The sequence below is a fragment of the Trichomonas vaginalis genome, chromosome I, assembly GCF_026262505.1.
Source record: "Trichomonas vaginalis G3 chromosome I, whole genome shotgun sequence".
NCBI classification, from domain to species: domain Eukaryota; phylum Parabasalia; order Trichomonadida; family Trichomonadidae; genus Trichomonas; species Trichomonas vaginalis.
This window is the reverse complement of record NC_067203.1, coordinates 7,442,115-7,463,853: the sequence shown is the minus strand read 5'-3', so window position 1 is coordinate 7,463,853 and position 21,739 is coordinate 7,442,115. Positions and strand designations below refer to the sequence as shown.

Genomic DNA, 21,739 nt, shown 5'->3' with positions numbered 1-21,739 from the left:
GCTGACAATTGGCTGACAGTTTGAGTGATAATATGACTGAGAGTTTGACCGACAATATGACTGACGGTTTGAGTGAGTGTATGAATGAGAATATAACTGACGTTTTGACTAACAATATGACTGACGGTTTGACATCGAATTCATTCATATATATGTATTGATCATGCAATCACCCTATTTATATTATTATTTTATCAATTAATTTTTCATTACTACATGCTCTCAATTATTATGACATTAATATTTATCAATAAATATTTCATTACTATATGTCCCACCAATTTGACATTATTTGTTCTTTGACAAATTTTTCTTTATTAAAGACACTCTCACAAATTCATATCAAATATTTTAATTATCACCTATTCCAATCCATTTTCATATTCATATTCTTATTGAGTTAGAATAAATTGAGGATGACTGAGATCAAATTATAATTAGTGAGAATCAATTGAAGAATACTGGAGTTAATTAAGGTTGTTTAGAATAAATTGTGAATAAGTGACAATCATTGAGGATGAGTGAGAATCATTTGATTATTAGTGAGATTCAACTGAACATCAGTGAGAATCAATTGAATATACTAAGAAGAAATTGAGGAAGAGTGAGAATCACTTGATTCTTAGCAGAATCATTAAGGATGAGTAAGAATCAATTAATAGTAGTGAGAATCAATTTAGGGTGACTGAGAATCAATTGATTATTTTGTGAGAATCAATTGATCAGTAGTGAGGATCAATTGATTATTTGTAGAATCAATTGAAGATGAGTAAGAGTCAATTGAGGATGAATATGTGTCTATTCTGATATGACTTAGTATCTACTGAGGCTAGATGCTAACATCTTACTTTTATGATCATTAATTTTTCAACTCCATTAATATTTATAACAATATTTTGATTACTATTTAAATAATTTTATCAATGATAATTATTAACATATATTAAAAGTATGTTTAATTTTCAACATACTCTTAAAATCCGAAATTTTTTAAAAAGTGACAATTTTTTTAATGCTAAACCATCTTCATCTACCATTAAATGTTTCGGTCATGATTTGATTTTAATTCAGTTGGGTTCTATTAGATGTAATAGTGTAATTCTGATTCAACAATTTATCCAGATATATTTCATATTTTTCCAATAAACCCTATCAAAAAGAATGGTATACAAATAAAATAACTTATCAAGATGGTAAACCTAAATTCACTGTTTTGGATTCATTATCAAATGCATATGTCGGAGATTCACCATCATATCCTTGGGGACAAATCGTTTCAAAAATCAAAGAATTAAACAGAAATATTAAGAATGTATATAATTTTGGACATAAATTATTTGGATTTGAAAATAAATCTATCATTTGTTATTTGGAGGAACTCAAAGAGCGTTTTATCTCGAATAGCGATGAAGTAAAGTATCTTCAAACATATGAAACAACACCTAAATTTCAGAAATCCGCTGAAGCTTTTACAGAAATGGTAAATATGATTATAAGTGAAAAATATTTGCAAACAGATCTCAGTCAAATTAAAATCAAAATCCATCGTCTAGGGGAACAATATATTCTTAAATTTTTAGAAGCATTTATAATTGCCCGCCCCAAATTTTATGCACAGGTTATAGGTTTCTTACAAAATTTTTCATTTGACCAGGAATTATACTCAAAAGCAGGAATTTCTAAACCATTAATACAAGCAATAATTAATGGCGATAAAAGATATTCGAATATTTTTGCTTTTTCAGGAAAATCGTGTGATTTAACAATCGAAGATTTTATTAATGTTTTAATTTCAGATCAAACAAATCAAAATGGTGAAGAATATTATCAAATACGTATCAGATCTATATTGGATAATAGTAAATATTCTTTCTATGAACTAGCAGTTAAATTTGAATCAATTAATATTTTAAATTCGTGTAATATAGATAATGTTACACCAATCATGAAAGCATTGATAATGTCAAGCCCAAACGAAACAATTTTCAAAATGAATGATAAATTCAATTTGCAGACTTATCAATTTACAAACCAAATCAAGTATGTTTTATCTTTTGCATACAATATCTCAGAGTTATTTTCTACATTTAGAAATCCATTACTCTCTTCGATTGTTTCAACAAATAATATTATATCAGTAATGAATTTGAATGAAAGCAAAGTTATTCGTTTAAAGATTCATTTAATCTTCCATGAGGCCCTAATTCAAAATAATGATTTTATGTACAAGAACTTTAATGTTTTGAATCAAATAAAAAACAATGACCTTCTGGAAATTTTAGCAAAAGCTTGTTTGAAAGCTGACAAAAAAATTCAAGCAGATTTTGAACAAATCATGGGTATTAAATTTACAGCGATCAAACAATTTCATGAATCCATAGAAAAAATTCCAGTTGATCGGTCTCCAATTACAATAGATGGTTGCCATATTTGTTTTGAATGCTCTAAAAATACTGATATTGAAAAACTCAAATCAATGCAATTAATTCTAATAAGCCCTGGTATTCATATCAATGTGTTAACTTATGAACAAACATTGAAGTTTTTGGAACAAATGCCAGCATTTATTCATTTGGGCCTTTCCAATATAAGTTCTGATCGATCTGTAAACTTAAATTATTTTCTACTTCAAAACGAAGATTATTCCCCTTTAAAAATTTCTACAGATAATTATTATTACTTTAAGATCACATTGTATGACAAAATCGTATCCTTTGAATATTCAAAAGTATCAGATACGTTGTGGATGATTACTGTACCAAAAAACATGAAAAACATAAAATTACCCAAAGAGTTTTCAGGGAGGTTAAAATGGTACATTCAAATAACGAAAGTTGATCTCCCAGGACATCCTCTGCAAGATGAAATACAGGAAAAAATAAAGCATGATAATGAGATTGGTGATATCTTAACTTCATATCCCGGGAAATTTTATGTAAATTATAGCACAACGATAAGAAGTGATAGTTTATTCGTCAATGGAAATCCTATAGAATTTCTTATATATATTCCAAGCGAATCAGGAAATTTGGCGTTGGAGTGTAATTTAATTCACTTAGATGCTACTTTTTCATGGCCGAAATATATATTTATTTTTCCTCGTGGTAATTACTATATGCGAGGTTACCCTCTAGGGATATACATAGGGCGCAGCGAATCATCCGCTGCTTATCAACGGTGGCTTACAGCCATGAATATTGAATTTAAATCATTAAACATTATGGAGCACTTTTCAAGAATCAAATGGATGAGCGATTTAGGTACTGGAGTTTTAAAATTTTTGAATACGAATCATTTCCAAAATTATATCTGTATTAGGCACTATCTCGGAACCATGGGCAATAATACTTTACTACATGTTTTTGCTCTGATAGTATTATTATCAAAATCGGCCCAAGATTTTGAGGACAATTACAAATGTTTTGATCCATCGGTTCAGAAAATGTATGCTACAAAGAATATATCAGATGAGCAGCTGGAAAAATGGAAGCAGATATATAAAGATCAAGAGCATTTAGCAGCATCAGAGTAAGCATAGACACATCAGAGCAAAAACCTATAAGCACTAATAATAGTGCAGAGGGTAAGCATAGACACATTAACGAACTTGCAAAAAAAGCAAGAAACTTTTCTACTTTCATCAAATTCATTCTGAATGATACTATCATAAGGATTAATGAATCAATTGATCCCATTAATAAGCAAAAACGCGAGAAGAATGACTTGTTAAACGAAAAATGCATACATTGCGGATTCTCCTATAATGATATTAATACTGATAAGAATCCTTGTAAATATTGCAAGGATTTCTTTATGAATAAGAATCATGTTCCATCTGCAGGCATACATGTTATGAAAATAGGAAAAAACGTAGGTGAAATCATAGAATTCCCAATCGATAAAAATGTAGGTGATCAGGATGAACTCGTGGATCACAAAGAAAAGAGTTCGCCGATCGAAATATCAAAATACGCAGAATTTATTGATATTGACGATAAAAATAAAGCAGTTTTAGTCGTAAAACTGCTTTATAATCTTGAAACGTTCCAAGATGCCAAAGATTTAATCAATTCTCTGGAAAAACAATCAAAAAATTATGAATCTGCATTACAAAATAAACCAGAAATTTGGTTGGAAAAATACTTGCCTGAATTAATGAAGGAAGTAAAAGATGCGAGAGCTGCTAGAATGAGATTGAAGATAATAAAGAAGTAGAGATGATGAGTGAATAAAAACTTTGTATTAAATTTGTATATAAAAGAATTGTAAAATATAAAAATAAAGAAGTGGTTGATAGGAATTTGAAAATTCGTTGGGTGCATATAAGTTTGATAAATATATTTATGAATATTAATGTCAAATTGGGTGGTTGCATATAGTAATGAAAAATATATTAATAAAAATTAATGTCAAATTGGTTGGTTGCATATAGTAATGAAAATAAGATTAATAAAAATTAATGTCAAATTGGGTGGTTGCGTGATAGAATGCTTCTGTCTATGTGTGGCGTGAGTTAGCATCGGGTGGTTGCGTGATAGAATGCTTCTGTCTATGTGTGGCGTGAGTTAGCATCGGGTGGTTGCGTGATAGAATGCTTCTGTCTATGTGTGGCGTGAGTTAGCATCGGGTGGTTGCGTGATAGAATGCTTCTGTCTATGTGTGGCGTGAGTTAGCATCGGGTGGTTGCGTGATAGAATGCTTCTGTCTATGTGTGGCGTGAGTTAGCATCGGGTGGTTTCATCACAAATTTTAACCCATCCAAATCTTATTAATTATTAAAATTCTTTTACAATTTCTGATGTATTTTTTGAAAACATTTCATATGCAATATTTCTCCTTTTCTTTCCTCAAATCTTCAAATATTAATAACTTTGGATATGAAATTATTTGGATCTTTTATGAATTTTAAATGTCTTTCTTAATATCAAATCGATTAAATTATTATATGGCATTCCAAACGGGAACCGCGGTTGGTTACCATGGATTTCCGTCACCGGTCACATTTTAAAGATTTTTAAAGCCTTATAAAAATATGCTTTGTAAATCATTTTTTGTAAATCGGCAAAAATTTGGTAATTTTCTTCAACTAATAAATCTGCGAATAGCATTTATAATACAAGAACAATCTTTTAAAATGCGTTTGATTCATTTTTGTATAATTTCATATAGGCACATATATTCTTCCGGGACTTTCCGTGATTTTACCGTAAAATCATTAGTTTACACCAATTTTTCCGTATTTTGAATAGTTTACTGCACTTTTTCCGTAAAATTGAGTTACGGGAATCCGCAAAATTTCCGGACCTCATTTTTCATAGAATATAATAATAATATTTGATAAAAAGATATATTATTTATATTTTTGATTTTTGAATTACGGAAAAAGTGAATTGTTAACTTGATTTTTTTATATGGTTAATTTTTCAAATGATATTATGAAGATCTAAAATATTAAAAGTAAAAAATTGAATTACGGAAAAAGTGAGGTCAAAAGTGAAATAAATTTGCAGAACAATTTTCATTGAAATAAGACATTGAGTATCACACTTTAGTGAATCAACATCTATAAGAATGAAGTGTTTTGAAGCTGAAATAATATTGAATAGAAATTAATTTTTTCTGAAATTTTGAATGAAATTATGGGAAATAAAAAAATTACTAAATATTGTATTCATACAAATATATTATTTTAAAGGAAAAATAGATGCTGATAGAAACGATGAAAAATTTTGAAAACTTTACAATTAATTTATGTTCGTTAACCACAGAGCTTGCAATCCAAAGCTCACGTTAGACTACAAGAGTCATGAAGTCTCATACTAAGGGATATCCAACATATATTTTAATAATCTAATGTTTGTGACAAATATTCAACATAAAATTAAGTTTTCGTTTCGTTACAAGGCATTCATACTTTGGAGATATCATATTTAATGTACAGAAAAGTTAATATTAAACAATACATGCTAAAGAATTAATAAATAAGATAATAAAATAAATTTATACGTAATTACTTTCATTTAATATGCTTTATGCTGTATAATATTGATTAAGAGGCATTAAAAGGTTCCATAGTCTGCTTTTATAGGCAAGATTTTTGATAAAAATTTAAAATTTTGAAAAATGATGAGAAAAGGAAAAAAAAGGTAAATGAGAGCAAGAGGAGGGAAAAAAAGAAAAAGAAAAGAAAGGGAAGGGAAAAATAAAAGAAAGAAGGACATATAAAAATTTAGATGCGCATTCTTAATGCCGAGGCGGCTTGCCGCCGAGGCGCGATTTTTTTAGGCCTCTACGGTAACCCGGCAATGTTTTTTTAAATCTTGTACAGCCCTAAATTATTAATATTTTCTAAATTATGCCTTAAAAATCCAAATATAAAAAATCGTAAATAAAAAATATATTTTTTATTTTTATTTTGTAAATAATCCGTTTACTAAATGGGACTGTATCATGAAAGTAACAAAAATCATTATTTAACAAGATTCAAAACTGGTGCAACGAAATGCACATTGATTTTGTAGTGTAACAAAGAGAGATTTATTGTAAAAAGTACAAAATAGTATATTTATTATCGTGATTAGCGTAGAAATGTATGAGTTTGGGACGGATTTCTGGTGCATTCATAACTAAAGTGATACATTGTCTGGAGCAAGTTCAGATCTTTAACTTATGGCTTGTTTGGTGCTAACTCACCCAATTTAAGTGCACTAGAGGGGATTTTGTCTGTAATGAGCATGCACCTTGAGTTGTTGCTTGGTCCGTGTACGAAAGATAGTAATTTAATACTATACTCGATTAAATGTGAATTTCTAATTTTGAATTTGCGTTTTTTCCTGAAAATAGTTACAATATATGAAAGAGTTGGCAAAACTAGAGGACACGTCTTTAAGGGTTTGGCTCTTGCTTCATGTTAATATGCCGAAACTAAAATAAACGTATATTGGGGGTCGAAAATTGAGAGCTCATATCTTTAAGTGAATTGTTCGATCTCCTCCAGTTACCGAATTTTCCTTCATTAAATTCTATTATTTCCATAATTTCCTACTACTCTAACATTATTTATCTAACTTGGTTAAGAATTTAACACTTATTTTTGTTTGTTGTTTTAATGCAGAATTTATCATTAAATTTCACAGATACATTGTATTATGATTTGAGTTTTGATGGGTTCTTAATAATTTCGAGGATGTTAAAAGATGATTTAATTTTGATAATTGATCGAACTTTTAAGTAAGGGCTCAAAAAGTATGAAAATAATCTCAGATTGAATGTTTACTTCTTTGACTTTATGATAGTGATAAAACTATTGAACAGTTTTTTTCAGATTGTATTGTTGGTATGAAGCTTCAATCATAACTAGAAAGAGAATATTAGTCATACTTAATGCATGTGATGTACAATAGGAATGCACATTGTAATACGATCAACGCGATATTTCAATTTAATAACAAAACTGAAGTGTGATCCGGTTTAAAATTTTATATTGGATGTGCAAGGTTATATCAAATTCGAGGCCGAATCCCCAAAACTAGTTTTCAAATTTATTTTAGAAGATTTTAGTGTTTTATCTTTAATTGTAATGAAAATTGTTTTTACTCATATAATATTAAGTGCATCTATAGTAAATTTGATGGTTTTATTTTTGTAAAATCTTTCAAAATGTCAAAAATATTACTAATATTTTCTATTTTTAAGGATTTTTTTAGGGATCTGTAACATTTCAGGAATATACGAATTCATCTTTTCAACCATGTGAATACCGAATATAGCTGATTAAAGCTAATACAAGGGTTCTTTTTTAAAAATTATTTTAAAATCTAGCATATGAGAAATTGAAAACATTACATTTTTGACACGCATAACAATTTCGATGACACCACTAGATTTTATCAAATTATCTTGCATTCCAAATTTGATCGGTGAAAATGAGCAGAATCTAACCTCATTACATAAAGAACGATGTAACAGGCATTCAATCTCATTTCTTTTTATCATCCAAAAATCAGATTGATACCAACTATTGAAACAGAACCGCTGTAAAAAAAGGTAAAAAATTTTAATGATTGGTCTTCTCTTAGCTATTGCTACAGCTCTAGATCCCAATGATCGTCGTCTTGACCCATTTCAGTTTAACTATTGCGTTTGGAACTTATTCGGATTTGATGGACGCAACTCATCAAATACCACTGAAATGGATAACATTGTTGATACAATTTACTCATCTCTTTCAACTTGTGACATCATCAGCTTACCAGGAATTTATGAGAAAGCAACATACGATTACGTTATGAATAAATTAACTGAAAAGAAAATGCAAGGTCTTCAGCGCTATTGCCCAGAAGACAATACAAATGTTACAGTATATAGCCGCCTTACAATTAGCAACATCACAAAATTCACTTCTCAAGTCGCTTACCCAATCCATAACTCTACCTGCAACTACACTGGAGAGCCAGGAATTTTCGATTTCTCAGGATCATTCTACGGAAACGTCAAGTTCCATGATCCAGTTAACGATACTATTGTTGCTACAGTTCTATTCCCAAGAGGCACAACTCCAGATAAGTGCGCCCAACGTGAAGCTCTTGCAACAGAAATCTGCCGTGTTGTTAGAGAAAGTCCAGCCAATCATGATTTCTTCGTCAGCGGTGCATTTGGAGCCGATTTCAATGATAACATCGATTACAACGTCGTTTTGGAAGGATGTGGCTTTAAAGCAGGTTCCAAGATTATGAAGAAGAAGCCAATATCAATTGGAAAGAAACACTTGAACGAAAACTTTTATGTCTTCGGAGGAGCTCAGAAATGGATGGATGTTTTCGTTACATTTGAACAAAAGGAACAAATTTACTATGGCCAAGATAATATTAGCTACCCAGTTTCCTTATATGTTCATCAACCTCTCTCAAAGCGTTGGAAGAAGTTTGAAATCATCTACTCAACAGTTATCCTTATCGCTGCTGCCTCATTCTTCACATGGCTTCTCTTCTACTCAAGAGTTAAAGAATCCGACGGCTATGACAAGATCCCAGAAGGCAAGTAAATATCATAAAACGTTATTATTACTTCACACTAACACAAGTTTTGTGCTAGCCAACCAAAAATCTAAACCGAAAAATATTAATCTTTAATTTTATCTGAGTTTTTTTTTTTGAAATGAGTCAGATGGTGATAAGTACCATAAAAAATAGTAATATGTCTGATGAAACTCTCGTTAAAAGTAAAATGATATATTATGGTTTTTCAAATAAATGAGTTATTCTAAAATTTTGTCTCATTTTTAATAAATGACTCAATCTTACATCATGTGAATGATAGTTTTGTTCTGAAATCAAATCAAGGAAAGAAATTTCAATGTTCAAATTAAAAAATTTTCATAATTCATACAGACAGACTATAAATAAATATAGAGGATAATAAACTTTCACAAAATGGGATTCATCCAAAATCGGCAGAATTTTCTCATTCAAAATTGATGGTAAAAAGTAATTTCAATTAAAATTTAACGATAATATTTTGGTTCATTGAATATATACTTGGTGCTGCTTTTCCAATCCAATGGATAGCCTTCCTGAAGCAGAGAAAGAAACAAAGACTTCAAAAGGAAAAGAGGGAAGGATTATCGAACGAGAATTAAAAAATTTTGATTATTTAAACTGCACAGCTTGGAAAGCACTTCGAGCACAGTTTTCTTCAGGTGTTAGACATCCTGAACTACTATCTATTGCATCAATACTTTCACGCACTCTTGATTTACCAGAAGTTACAAGATCTGGTAAAAGATCTTTTAAAGTTCTAATTAAATGGTTTGATGATAATTGGGATAAAATTTCAAGCATCATTAGAAATATCACTTTATTAGATGCCAATGAATGCCCAATATCAGGACAGAGAGAGTATTGTGAGCTTTATAAATAAATATTCCATATTCATGAATGTATTACTATAGAACTATTTAAAATTGTAATTTTATGTAAAAACCAGAAAAAATACTCCCATAATTCAACTATTTCTGATATAAAAATTAAATTTATCAAAATCATTTTCATACAAAACTTCAAGGACAGCCATAATAATTGTGAGTGGATAGAAAATACCATCTTTTTTATTATTTTTTAATTTTTTTAAATCACTTTTCCACCATTGACGCCGGTGCTATTTTCATTGTATTGCAAAATATTTAAATTACAAAAGCTATGAATTTATGTGTTTCCTACCCAACAGTGTTTGTACCAAAGCTTTAATTTACAGATATAGGTCGATGTTTTTCAAATAGAATATGGATCAAATTCATTTAGCTTAAATATGAGGCAGGAATACAATATTCGATAAATAGATCCATGATATCGGATATTCAGAAATCTCAATTTTATCTGAGTTGAAAACGTCCAAATAATGCATTATTAAATAGTTTTACATTAAGGTTTAATGCTTACATGTGAATTTATATCCTCAACGTTAATTTGTTAAAAATATCATATAATTTAAGTCATTTCTAACAAAAAAAAGTATTAAAAAATCACTAAATAAAGATGCAAGATCGATGATAATAAAATTATCATCGAACCACCATTTTATTTATCTTTTTTCTAAGAACAAAATCCATTTTGGTCCAAAATAATTCATTAAAGTACCAACTCTATAATACTTAATTTATATATGAATCAAATTTTTTTCTCCGAAAAAATAAAATTTACGATTGATAGTTTTTTTGATAAACATTCTATTTGTTGACATAGAGTGTGACTAACCTAGATACAGTTTTTGAATATGATTCAAATTCGTAAAATGTAAAGTCGATAATATATTAGCAACTTTATTTGTTATTAATGCAATACCATCAATTTAAAATCATTTCAATTTTACAATATGGATAAATGAATAATTAACAATGAGTCATCTTTTTTATTGTACCATCATATCAATTTAAATTGTAAATAAATTTAACCCAATCTTCTGAAATAAAATTCAATATAATAAAATTCAATACGGACTATTTTTAATCGAATATATAATTTATTCAAAGTAGATCAAGTTTTTATAAATCTCAAGTTCAATTATCATTTATTGAAAATTTGAGATAAACCGATTTTTTCATAAAAATAGCATTTAATATATATAGTTTAACAATTAAAATTATACATATTAAAAGAATTCGATAACCATTTATTACATTCAATTTTTCAGAGTACTTTCAAAATTATAAATATTTTAAATATGCTTTATCTATATAATGTACTTTCATTATCAAATAAATTTACGTGGAACAAATCGAGTGAAAACACCAGAATCTTCCATCCATATTATGAAGGTCATCCAATTTCTATGTATGGTTTTAAGGGAGAATTTAATATTGATAATTTAGGATTCAGATATAATTCTACGAATAACGGCGATTTTTTCGCAAATGGTATCAGGATTCGTTCTAATATTATTACACCTCAAGATGAAAATTCGTTATATCTTGAAATTAGCTTTGAAAGCAATTTTACATCTTTTAAGAGAGTTAAATTTGCATTATATGGAGAAGCTCCATTTTCGGAGAACGATTATACTAATTTTTCACTATTCGCTGGCAACAAAGAATATATTTATCGAGACTCGATTTCAAATAAGAGAATGATTATTACAGCAGATGATACTGGAACAAATTATTATTTCTTGACTCATTCCAAAGAACATTTTATTGAAAGTAATTTCGATATGATTCATAATTTCCGTCAAGGGTGGCCAGATCGTGCAGGTAATTGGGATATTATCCCATTTGCTTCAAATATTTCACCATGGGCCTTTATTTTTCACATTGATTTAGAACCATTCCAAAGTGAAACAATTAAATTCAAACTGACAGATGATTCATTTATTGAACCAACACCTAAATTATCACTATTTGATAATAATGTTTTATATTATGGAGAGCAATTCTCATTGCTTGTAACAACTTCATTATCAAATACAACATATTTCATTGAAAATGCCATTTACATTTATGAAAAAATTGCAACTTTTGTTTCATCTCAAGCAAATTATTCAGAAAGAGTTTATGCAACTTTTCCTAGCAGCACATTTAATAATGCTGTATATAGATTAGTTGTGCATTCTCAGTTTTCAATGAACTCAGAACCTATATATGTAATGTTCGAGAGGAAAACAAACGCTGAGTTATCCGCCAATATAACAAATGTAAATCCCTATGCTCTCTCAAATGAAATTTACTTTCACTTTCAATCCCCAATCACTTATGGATTTATTCCTTCATTAATTATTGATAATGATACTAATAATATAATATTTTCTTGAAATAACAATCAATATGAACGCAATGCCTACTTTTCTTTTAATATTCAGGAAGGAAATCATACATTCGGTTTTTTCCTGAATTCTTATGAAGGAATTTCAAAAATTATTAATTTTAATTGCACTATATTGAGACAAAATCAAAGACCTCGCATTGGATTATCAGAATTTGAGGAATATTATCCATATGAGTTTGATCCAGGAAATTACACATTAAAGTATTGGGTTCAAGATGAAAACATCGGGAACATTTTGAATATATCACTAATCAATTCAAAAGATGGAGCAATAACTTTGCTACATACGATCAATATTACCGATAATTCCATGAAAAATTTCACATATAATTTCGCAGTTAATCCCATAAATGATTATAATCATATTACAATAATTGCTGCAGATAGCTATCAAATAACACAAACAGTTTTCAGCTATCGTGTTAAACAACCAAATACACAGCTATTTAAAAAATATTATGGAAGTATTAATGATCGCCAGATATTCGTGAAGCCAAATGACTATTTTAATTTCAGTGGGATAATTACTAACTGTTATCCAGGAACAAAATTCAATATCATACTTAAGAAAGAAAACATTACTGAAGACGAGTATATCCCTGATTATCCTCCAGAATATCCTCCCGATTATCCCCCTGATTATCCTCCAGAATTTGAACCTATTGGTCAAAGGCACCTTCAAGAAATACAAACATTAAAAGATGAATATGAGAGTCATCAATCCTTTGGATATGTTTACAGTTAAATATATACAACAGGGTATTACGAACACATTAATCCAGATGAACTAAACTTATACAATGATTCGATAGTTATTGGCGAGAATTATTCAGCGATATTTAATATTTCTGATCTAATTGATCGTAATATACATGGTAGAGTAGCTTATTATTTACAAATTATGTCAGAAGATGAAGAATTGCAATTTAATCTAATGTTCAATGTAATTGTTGTTGAAAATATTAAACCAAATGTAAAGGATTACAATGTTCTAAATTCAGTTACAAGCTTCGGTAGATATATTAAAATTAATGTAACTACCAATTCGCCATTTACAGGATATTTAATGGGAGCTATTGGAGATTCATATTATACTAGTTTTATAAATTTCTTTGGTGGTAAATATTCACAAAAATTTGAATCCACAGAAACAGAGGATCCAGGTTATAAAACATATTTACTCGATTTCACAGTACCATCAGATCTACTATCATATATCTCTGGTATTAACTATTCCATATACACCAGTTTTCCTTCAGCTTACGACTTATCAGAATTTATTCTCCATTTGCTTCCAATAAGAGAATATTCTCTCAAACTAAAATTTGTAAATTTATTTGGCGAAGAATCAAATGAAATCCAATTTCCAATTACTATAACAAATGAAACACTGCCAGAATTATTCCTTATGTTTCATCAAGTCGATACAGTACCTTTAGAGGATCAAGAATTACAATGTAGAATTACTTATTTATTTGGTCAAAAATGCACAATATTTTATTCAGTTAATGGAGAATCGCCAACTATCGCAAAAAGAATAGAAGATGCTTGGGATGGCTTTATTTATGATAATATTATCATTTCTCACCCTGAAACTGCTGGAACTTATGAATATTCGTTTTGGATTGAAACAGATGATGGCAAACATTCTAATAATCAATCTATCCAGATTACATATCATGGAGAAATAAATCATGAACCAGAAGATTTTATTAATTCATACTTACATTGCCATTATTTAAGTTCCTATACTATATCACAGGATTATAATCTTGATTTCCCTTGTACAATCCGTGGGATGAGCAAATATTTTGAAATAAATTTCAAGGTTCGATACGTATATTTAGAAGATAATTCGACAGTTGTGAAAGAGTATCGATTAAATAGAAATACAATGACTGAAAGGTTTGAAATTCTATTAAAAGCCAATGTTTCCGATTTTATTAAAATTGGAAACTATGATCTTTATTTATCTTTAAATGATGGCCTAAATTCCAGTGAAGAAACTAAATACTCAATTACAACTTATTCAAGTCCAGTGTTAATATCAGTTAATTCTTCAAAAACAGTTTTTAGCGTAGGCGACTCGATTAATTTACTGACAATTTTTAATACCACACTAAAACAAAACAGAGGTGTTTACATTGGCTATAAAATTGATGATTCTTCAAAAGAAATTAATAATTATTATTCTATTCAAAATCAATATAATGAAATAACAATCAACATCCAAGAAACAATTTATTTAACTGGACCCCATAGTATTCATGTGAAGATTGAAGCCGATGGTCGTAAAAGCAATACATTAACTTTCAATTTTGAAATATCAACAAGTATTAAGCCTATAATTAAAGTAAAAAGTTTAACTGATAGGTATAGCTTTACAATGCCAGACATGGTAGTACCTTATCAAATCGGAGTTATTGATTATAATATTGGACAAGAAGTTAATATATATGTGAAAGACGATACTGATAATATTCAATTTATAAGGACTATAATAGCTAATAGGAAATACGAATATTTTAACTTCAATTTTCAATTTCCTTATGCTCAGAAACGAAACATTTTGACATTTTTCGCAAATGATACATCAGGATTTTATAGTGATACTTTGTCTAAGAGTTTTTATGTAGATTCACAACCGAATGTTATAGTTATTTCTGAAAAAATGAAGCGCCGTTATCTCATGAATTCTAATTGCACAATAGAATATTACATTACAAACCCATTACCAGGATCACGCCATAAAGTCGAATATAAAATAAACAATGAAATAATAACAACTCATGAAGATATTCTTATTTTGGATAATTATTCGTCTGGTTTAAATATTTATGAAATTCAACTTCCTGATAAATACGCTGAATATAATGTTGAAATTTCAATTAAAGGATTAGGATGGCCAAAAGAAATAAGATTTGTAGTTGATAATCCTCCTGTTATTGAATGGATAAGCAACATAAAAGACGAGTATGCATTATCAGAGATTATAGAAATTAATCTAAGTGTTAAAGCTTCTACATCTATATATATTCAGTATAAAGTATCAGATGAAGATAGCTGGATAAATACCAGTCGAAAAGATGAAATTAAAAATATTACACTTAAAATTCTAGCTTCTGACAAACCTGGGTGGCACAATCTCAGTATTCAGGTATTCATTATTGATAAATTTGAATCCGAAATAACTTCAATGAACTATTATGCAACAAGCAAACATGCACCAATTTTGAATATTGGGTCAAGTCCTAATTTTAAATTCCATGAGAAAAAACAAATCAAAATAGAATCGAATGATCAAGATTTAGGAAATAAGGTCGACGTATTTCTTAGCATTGAAGATGGAAAGTTCAATTTTTTATATAGTTATATAAGTACAAAAGAATTTAATAAATACAATTACATTTATAACGAACCACTTGTTGCAGGATCACACAAATTAACTTTCATGGCTATAGATGAAACAAATATTTCAACCACAAAAACAGTAACATTTGATCTTGTTCAATATCAAACAATTGATTTTATTGGATATTTTGATTCAACATATCCTTCAAATTTTGTTTTAAATAAATCCCGATATATTAAGGACTATTTGCCAGGATCAAAGGTTGCAATATTTTATGAGTTTGATTCACACAAACAATACATTCAGGCTTCAGAATATGTTTATATTAATGAATCTTGCATTAGCGAATTAATAGATTGCAGTATAACAATGCTATCAAATACTGGAATGCATACTTTAAAGATAATTGCAATGGAAGAAGGAAATTTGAATCCAAGCAATAAAATAGAGTACAAGATACATGTAAATAATCCTCCCAAACTTCTATATTGGGAACCAATTAAAGAGAAATATTTCAAAAACTCAAATATCGAAATAAAATGCATTTTGAAAGATTCCGATCGGGTCAGTATAAGGTATAGTTTTAACGATGTTGAATATTTTTGGGATGGAAAATATTATGATTTGAATGATGATAATTCTACTATTTCAATAGATATACCATTACCTGATAATTTAAGAGCTGGAATTAATTACATCGAAATATATTTTAGAGATTATTTCAGTTTAGACTCAGAAAAAATGAATCAATCATTTGTTTTTGATATTAATGAAGCTCCGAAAGTCAACGTTTCGCGAAATTATAACTCATATTATAAATTCCACGAAAATGTGACATTTAATGTCCAATTATTTGATGCAAATCCAGTATATATAATGAAATCACTAAATGGAATTATATATACAATTCTATTCAAGTTCCATTGTTAAACAAATCATTGATCTTTTCAACTAAATCTGATTCTATTGTACATTCTTTCAATATTTCCTACCCAGTTCCCAAAAAAGAAGGATTTTATATGTATATATTCACTGCAATAAATAGCATTGGTGCTGAATCGGTATCCAAGAAATTTGATATTAAAGTTCAACACGATACAGGAATTCATTTATTTGTTGACAAATTTTATGAACCAGGAAGTATTAGCGAACTTAAAGGATTTTTATATGGATCTGATCCAGGAACAGTTCATCAAGTGATTTATGGATTCGATGGGACATTTGTTAGACATCGATTTCAGATTACTGATGCACATCTTGGAATAGACTCAATCACAACAAATGATGGCTATAGAACCGATGTTTTCTCATTGAATATTAGTATGCCTCAATATTCAGGAAAATATCATATTTATGTCTCTGCGTATGATTATTATGGTGGTGATATTATAACCATAAATAGAAATCCTATAATTAAAGATCGAATTGATTTCAAAGATCAGTATGCAATTGGAGAATTCATTAAGCTTAATATAAATGTATCTGATGATACAAGGGCAAAAATTATAAGCTGCTTTGATAATAATGAAAGTTTATCATTTATATCAGAGTTCATTAATATGAACTTCAGTTCCCCAAGAATGATTCAGTCACAAGTACCTATCCCACAATCACTTAATTTTTCATCTCATAAGTTGAAAATTCAAATTATAGATGAATATGGCGGAAAATCAAATGAAATGGAAAAGGAATTTACCTTATCTAGATCTCACGCACCAATTTTAAATATTACAGGTTTATCAAAAGATCTATATCATTTCTCAGAGAATATATACATTTCAGGTAATGTAATTGATGTTGATGTTGATGATGTTTTATATATAATGTACAGCATGGATGATGAATTTTATCATAATTTGACATCATTAAACTCAATTGGTGTGTCACAGGTTTTCGAAGGAAACATTAGTGTTCCTCATATCAATGGCAAGCATACTTTAAAGATCATTTGTTTTGATGAATCAGGATCTTCGTCGAATATCGTAAGTTTTGAAATTAATGTGAGAAGAGAACCAGGTATTGATGTTTTAACACCAATAAAACAATATTACTTCCCAAATGAAACATTTACACTAGATGTCGTCGTCTATGATCATATACCAGGTAAAACAGTTAAAATATATTACGGTTTCGATTCATCTGAAAATATATTTATCGCAGATGCATTAATTCAAGAGAACCTAAATTCTTCAATTATAACATTAATTCTTCAAATACCAAATGATGTTTATGATCATTATATTATACTAATCGGAAAGGACATTTATGGATCAATAACTACGAATCGATATAGCAAATACTTAAAAATAAATCCGCCCCCAGCAATTTCATTCAAAAATCATCTCGATGATTATTATTTCAAGCCAGCAACGATTGAATTCGACCTTAATATCTTTGATGTAGATTATGTAGACGTGATTCTAATAATTAATAACGAATATGAAATTCAACTGGCAAAAGATTTATATTGCAGTAGAAGGACAAGAAATCTGAAATATGTTTATAAAATTGAGGATTCTAATGAAAAAAATGTTTACTTCAAAATATATGCAACAAACAAATTCAATTTAGTTTCAAATATTCTTGAAAAAACAATTTATTATAGTGTTTCCAAATCTTCACCAATATTATCAATTGTCAATAATAATATTGAAAATACATGCTCTAATTCTATATGCTATTCTAAAAGATACAGTGATTTGATTCAGTTTACAATGAAAGTAATGGATTCAAAATTAAATAATCGTATTTATATCAATTACAAATTTGACAATGAAGAAGAATATACTCAATATACTAACTATCTCTCAGATGGAAAAGAAACAACAATTAAAATGGAAATACCACCAATTAGAGTAGATGGTGTTCATACTATTTCAATTATGGCATTGAATTCAGAAGGTGTGGCTTCTCAAGTTTTCTCATATAAGTTTGGAGTTCAAAGAACCCCAGGATTACAATTTACAGTCCCTCCACAGAGATGCTATCATATAAACGAAACAATCACTATTATAGGATATGCTATTGATTATCCAATAAATACAAATCTAGATGTGTATTATTCATATGATAATAATGCACCAAAATCGGATTCATTATTCATTGCAACATTCCAAGCAGCAAACTATAAGCAATATACTTCCGAGATTTATAGACAAGAAATCAAGACAACCACAGAAGTCGTCACACGATTTCTCCCAGCATATCAATATGTATCAGATTCTGGTAATAAATATGGAAATATTTCAGTTCCATCAAGAGTAAGAAAAATACTAGATGGATTTACTGTATTGAACTTCTTGGAAACAAATGTTGCATATAAAAATTCCAAAGGAATTGTTGCCACATGGGTTGAAACCGGAACAACATTTTATATCGATATTTCAACAATTCCTTTAGGCAAATCATTTGATGAATATATCAAAGAAATTATTCCTAATTTTGATGGTGGAAACATATCATTTGAATTAAAGAATGACAATAACCAGACAATATCAACTTTTGTTCAACCGATCATATATAACAAACCTCCTTCATTTGAATTATTAAGTCCTTTGCCAAGTTCGGTATTTGGCCATGCATTCATTAGTTTAGACATAAGCATATATGATGATACGAAAGCGCAAATGGCATACTCAATCGATGATAGTGACAATTTAATTAATTTGAGCAATCTTTATGCACTCTATGACAAGAGTCTTTCAATTCACCATCAAATTGAAATTCCAGATAAATCTCTTGATTTCAGATTACATACAATATATCTTGCAGCAGTTGATGAATATGGAATGATGTCTGATCCCCAGAATTTCTCATTCTTATACTATAACTTGAACACACCAACGATTGAAGATATTACAATCACTTTTCCAACAGCAAATGGAACAGGAACCATCAATGGAGGTTCGAATGGATCAAGTTCTAATTCAGGTTCTGGTAGGGGCTCAGGTTCAGGATCAGGAAGTGGATCCGGATCTGGCTCTGGATCAGATACAGGAACGGGAAGTGGTTCAAGCTCTGGAAGTGGATCAGGAGGTAATTCTGGTACAGGCAGTGATTCAGGCAATGAAAGCGGGTCAGGATCAGGCACTGGAAGCGGATCAGGATCAGGCACTGGAAGTGGGTCTGGATCAGGCACTGGAAGCGGATCTGAATCAGGTTCAGGATCTGGAAAAGGAGGAAATGGTAATGATGGATCATTTGAGAATACAGAAATTCCTACAATCAATCCTGGAGAAAATATCACTATTCAGGGTAGATTTGAAGACACAGATCTTGAAGATAATGAAACTGTATCATTCAAGAAGAATGAAGATGATTTCGAAGATATCCATCAATGCCCTGCTAATGAGCGTGATAGTTGCAATGAATTCAACTTTAATATCTCATCAGGTGATCGTTGTGGTCTTAACACAATAATCATCCAAATCAGGGATAGCAAAGGCGCCACATCACGTGAGTACTACTTTAGATACAACATTGATTGCCACCAAGAAAATCCAGAAGACCCTGGTGGTGAAGATAATGACGGCGGGCAAAATGGAGGAAATCAGAGGAGAACACCAATCAGATCTCCTGCACCGCCATATCCACTTCCATCGAGACTACCTACAGGTTACACGGGTGGTATAACATATACTAGTATTTTGACATATGTTCCTCTCACAACATATGATGAGGAAGGTTCGGTATACATCACATATACACTTAACATGATAACATATGAAATTGCTCAAGTGAGCACTAGCACCGAGAGTGCTGTCCTTGGATTCTTCCAAACACCTTTCGGAAAGTACGGACTCTGGCCATTAATTGCTCTTATTGTCATTGGAATAATCACAGCTATTATAATTTTCCTCGTTTTACTCCGAAGACAGAAAGAGAAAGAAGCAGAGAGTGAAACTCCAGAAGGTGTTGAAATGGAAGCTGAAACTATCCAAATAGGAAATACAACGCAAACAGAGACAACAAATGATAATCCATTGTTCACAACAACGCAAGGACAAGATGACCCATTTTCAAAAGACTTCCAAGAAGACGATCATCTGGTTGGTGATCAATATATCGTCGATGAAATGTTTGATGATAATGAATATGACAATGAAGACAATAATGAAGTTGATGATACCAATAATGTTATCTTATAATTCTTTTACACTGCTCTGCATTAGTAAATTATTTTCTTACCTTAATTAACGTGAATTAATTTTAATAAATATGAAAGTTAGTGTATGCAACAAAGAATTTCTGAGCTATTCTTATAAATCAAATGAATTATTTGAAACGTCAATGTTAACATGAAAGTAGATCCATAAATGAGAGTTCTGATATGATTGATATCGCTAAAATTTTTTACTTTTTTTTTTCAAAAATTTTCAAAAAACATTTTGAATATGTCCAAAAATGAGGAAGTTTTAAAGCTTCTAGAAACTCTTCAAGAGTACGAACGTTCTATGGCAGATATTCAATCCTATATGGTTGATGGATATTTAGATATTGCTCAAACTAAAAAATCATCATTTGGCTTGATTTGGTCTTCAGTTCCAGTTTCAGAAGAAGCTCGCATGGTTTTTAGAACTAATAAAGAGATTGATGATCAAAAAGAACTTCCTCTTGTTCCAGGCGTTTCTGAGAAAGATATTGAACAAATACGATCAAGCTTTGAAAAAGCTATCAAACAAGCAATAATTTCCGCCAAGATATTAGGACAAATAAACGAACAAATTGCAAAAATAGAAGAATTACAGAAAACAAAATCGAATTAACTTTTTAAATATAGACATTTTACCAATCTCATATTATCATGAACTTAATTTATTGAAAATTTATTATACATACACTATCATTTTATAGAATAATAAAATTTTATATCTTTCTTATATCCTATTTTTTAAATTCGAACAAACATTTATCATTTTTATGAGTTTGTGTTAATAAATGCTGTTATAAAATAAGTACAATTTTAGAAAATTATTCAAAATTTTATTATATTATTTATTCAGCCTTAAGGAAGTATGATTATGACATTAAAAACTTTGGAAACATATAACGGTTATTAGAATTCATTAAATAC

General features: G+C 29.4%; 7 protein-coding genes across 7 annotated transcripts, besides 1 other annotated feature; all 7 read left to right on the top strand.

The window, feature by feature from the left end:
• Positions 1-3,813: 3,813 nt before the first annotated feature.
• Positions 3,814-4,215, top strand: TVAGG3_0946330 (uncharacterized protein; the record flags this gene model as incomplete). Its single annotated transcript, XM_001315680.2, has 1 exon — positions 3,814-4,215. The coding sequence occupies one exon, from the start codon at positions 3,814-3,816 to the stop codon at positions 4,213-4,215; it is 402 nt and encodes a 133-aa protein (XP_001315715.2).
• A 1,926-nt stretch (positions 4,216-6,141) lies between these two features.
• Positions 6,142-6,333: a mobile genetic element.
• A 1,681-nt stretch (positions 6,334-8,014) lies between these two features.
• Positions 8,015-9,131, top strand: TVAGG3_0946310 (uncharacterized protein; the record flags this gene model as incomplete). Its single annotated transcript, XM_001315679.2, has 1 exon — positions 8,060-9,043. One exon carries the CDS (start codon positions 8,060-8,062, stop codon positions 9,041-9,043), a length of 984 nt encoding a protein of 327 aa, XP_001315714.1.
• Positions 9,132-9,558: 427 nt separating this feature from the next.
• Positions 9,559-9,918, top strand: TVAGG3_0946300 (uncharacterized protein; the record flags this gene model as incomplete). The annotated part of the gene is made up of 1 exon (XM_001315678.1): positions 9,559-9,918. The coding sequence occupies one exon, from the start codon at positions 9,559-9,561 to the stop codon at positions 9,916-9,918; it is 360 nt and encodes a 119-aa protein (XP_001315713.1).
• Positions 9,919-12,624: 2,706 nt separating this feature from the next.
• On the top strand, positions 12,625-13,059 carry TVAGG3_0946290 (uncharacterized protein; the record flags this gene model as incomplete). Its single annotated transcript, XM_001315677.1, has 1 exon — positions 12,625-13,059. One exon carries the CDS (start codon positions 12,625-12,627, stop codon positions 13,057-13,059), a length of 435 nt encoding a protein of 144 aa, XP_001315712.1.
• Positions 13,060-13,215: 156 nt separating this feature from the next.
• TVAGG3_0946280 (uncharacterized protein) lies at positions 13,216-16,596 on the top strand (the record flags this gene model as incomplete). The annotated part of the gene is made up of 1 exon (XM_001315676.1): positions 13,216-16,596. The coding sequence occupies one exon, from the start codon at positions 13,216-13,218 to the stop codon at positions 16,594-16,596; it is 3,381 nt and encodes a 1,126-aa protein (XP_001315711.1).
• Positions 16,597-16,685: 89 nt separating this feature from the next.
• On the top strand, positions 16,686-20,813 carry TVAGG3_0946270 (ribonuclease H protein family; the record flags this gene model as incomplete). Its single annotated transcript, XM_001315675.1, has 1 exon — positions 16,686-20,813. The coding sequence occupies one exon, from the start codon at positions 16,686-16,688 to the stop codon at positions 20,811-20,813; it is 4,128 nt and encodes a 1,375-aa protein (XP_001315710.1).
• Positions 20,814-21,028: 215 nt separating this feature from the next.
• Positions 21,029-21,541, top strand: TVAGG3_0946260 (uncharacterized protein; the record flags this gene model as incomplete). The annotated part of the gene is made up of 1 exon (XM_001315674.1): positions 21,060-21,431. The coding sequence occupies one exon, from the start codon at positions 21,060-21,062 to the stop codon at positions 21,429-21,431; it is 372 nt and encodes a 123-aa protein (XP_001315709.1).
• Between the last annotated feature and the right edge of the window lie 198 nt (positions 21,542-21,739).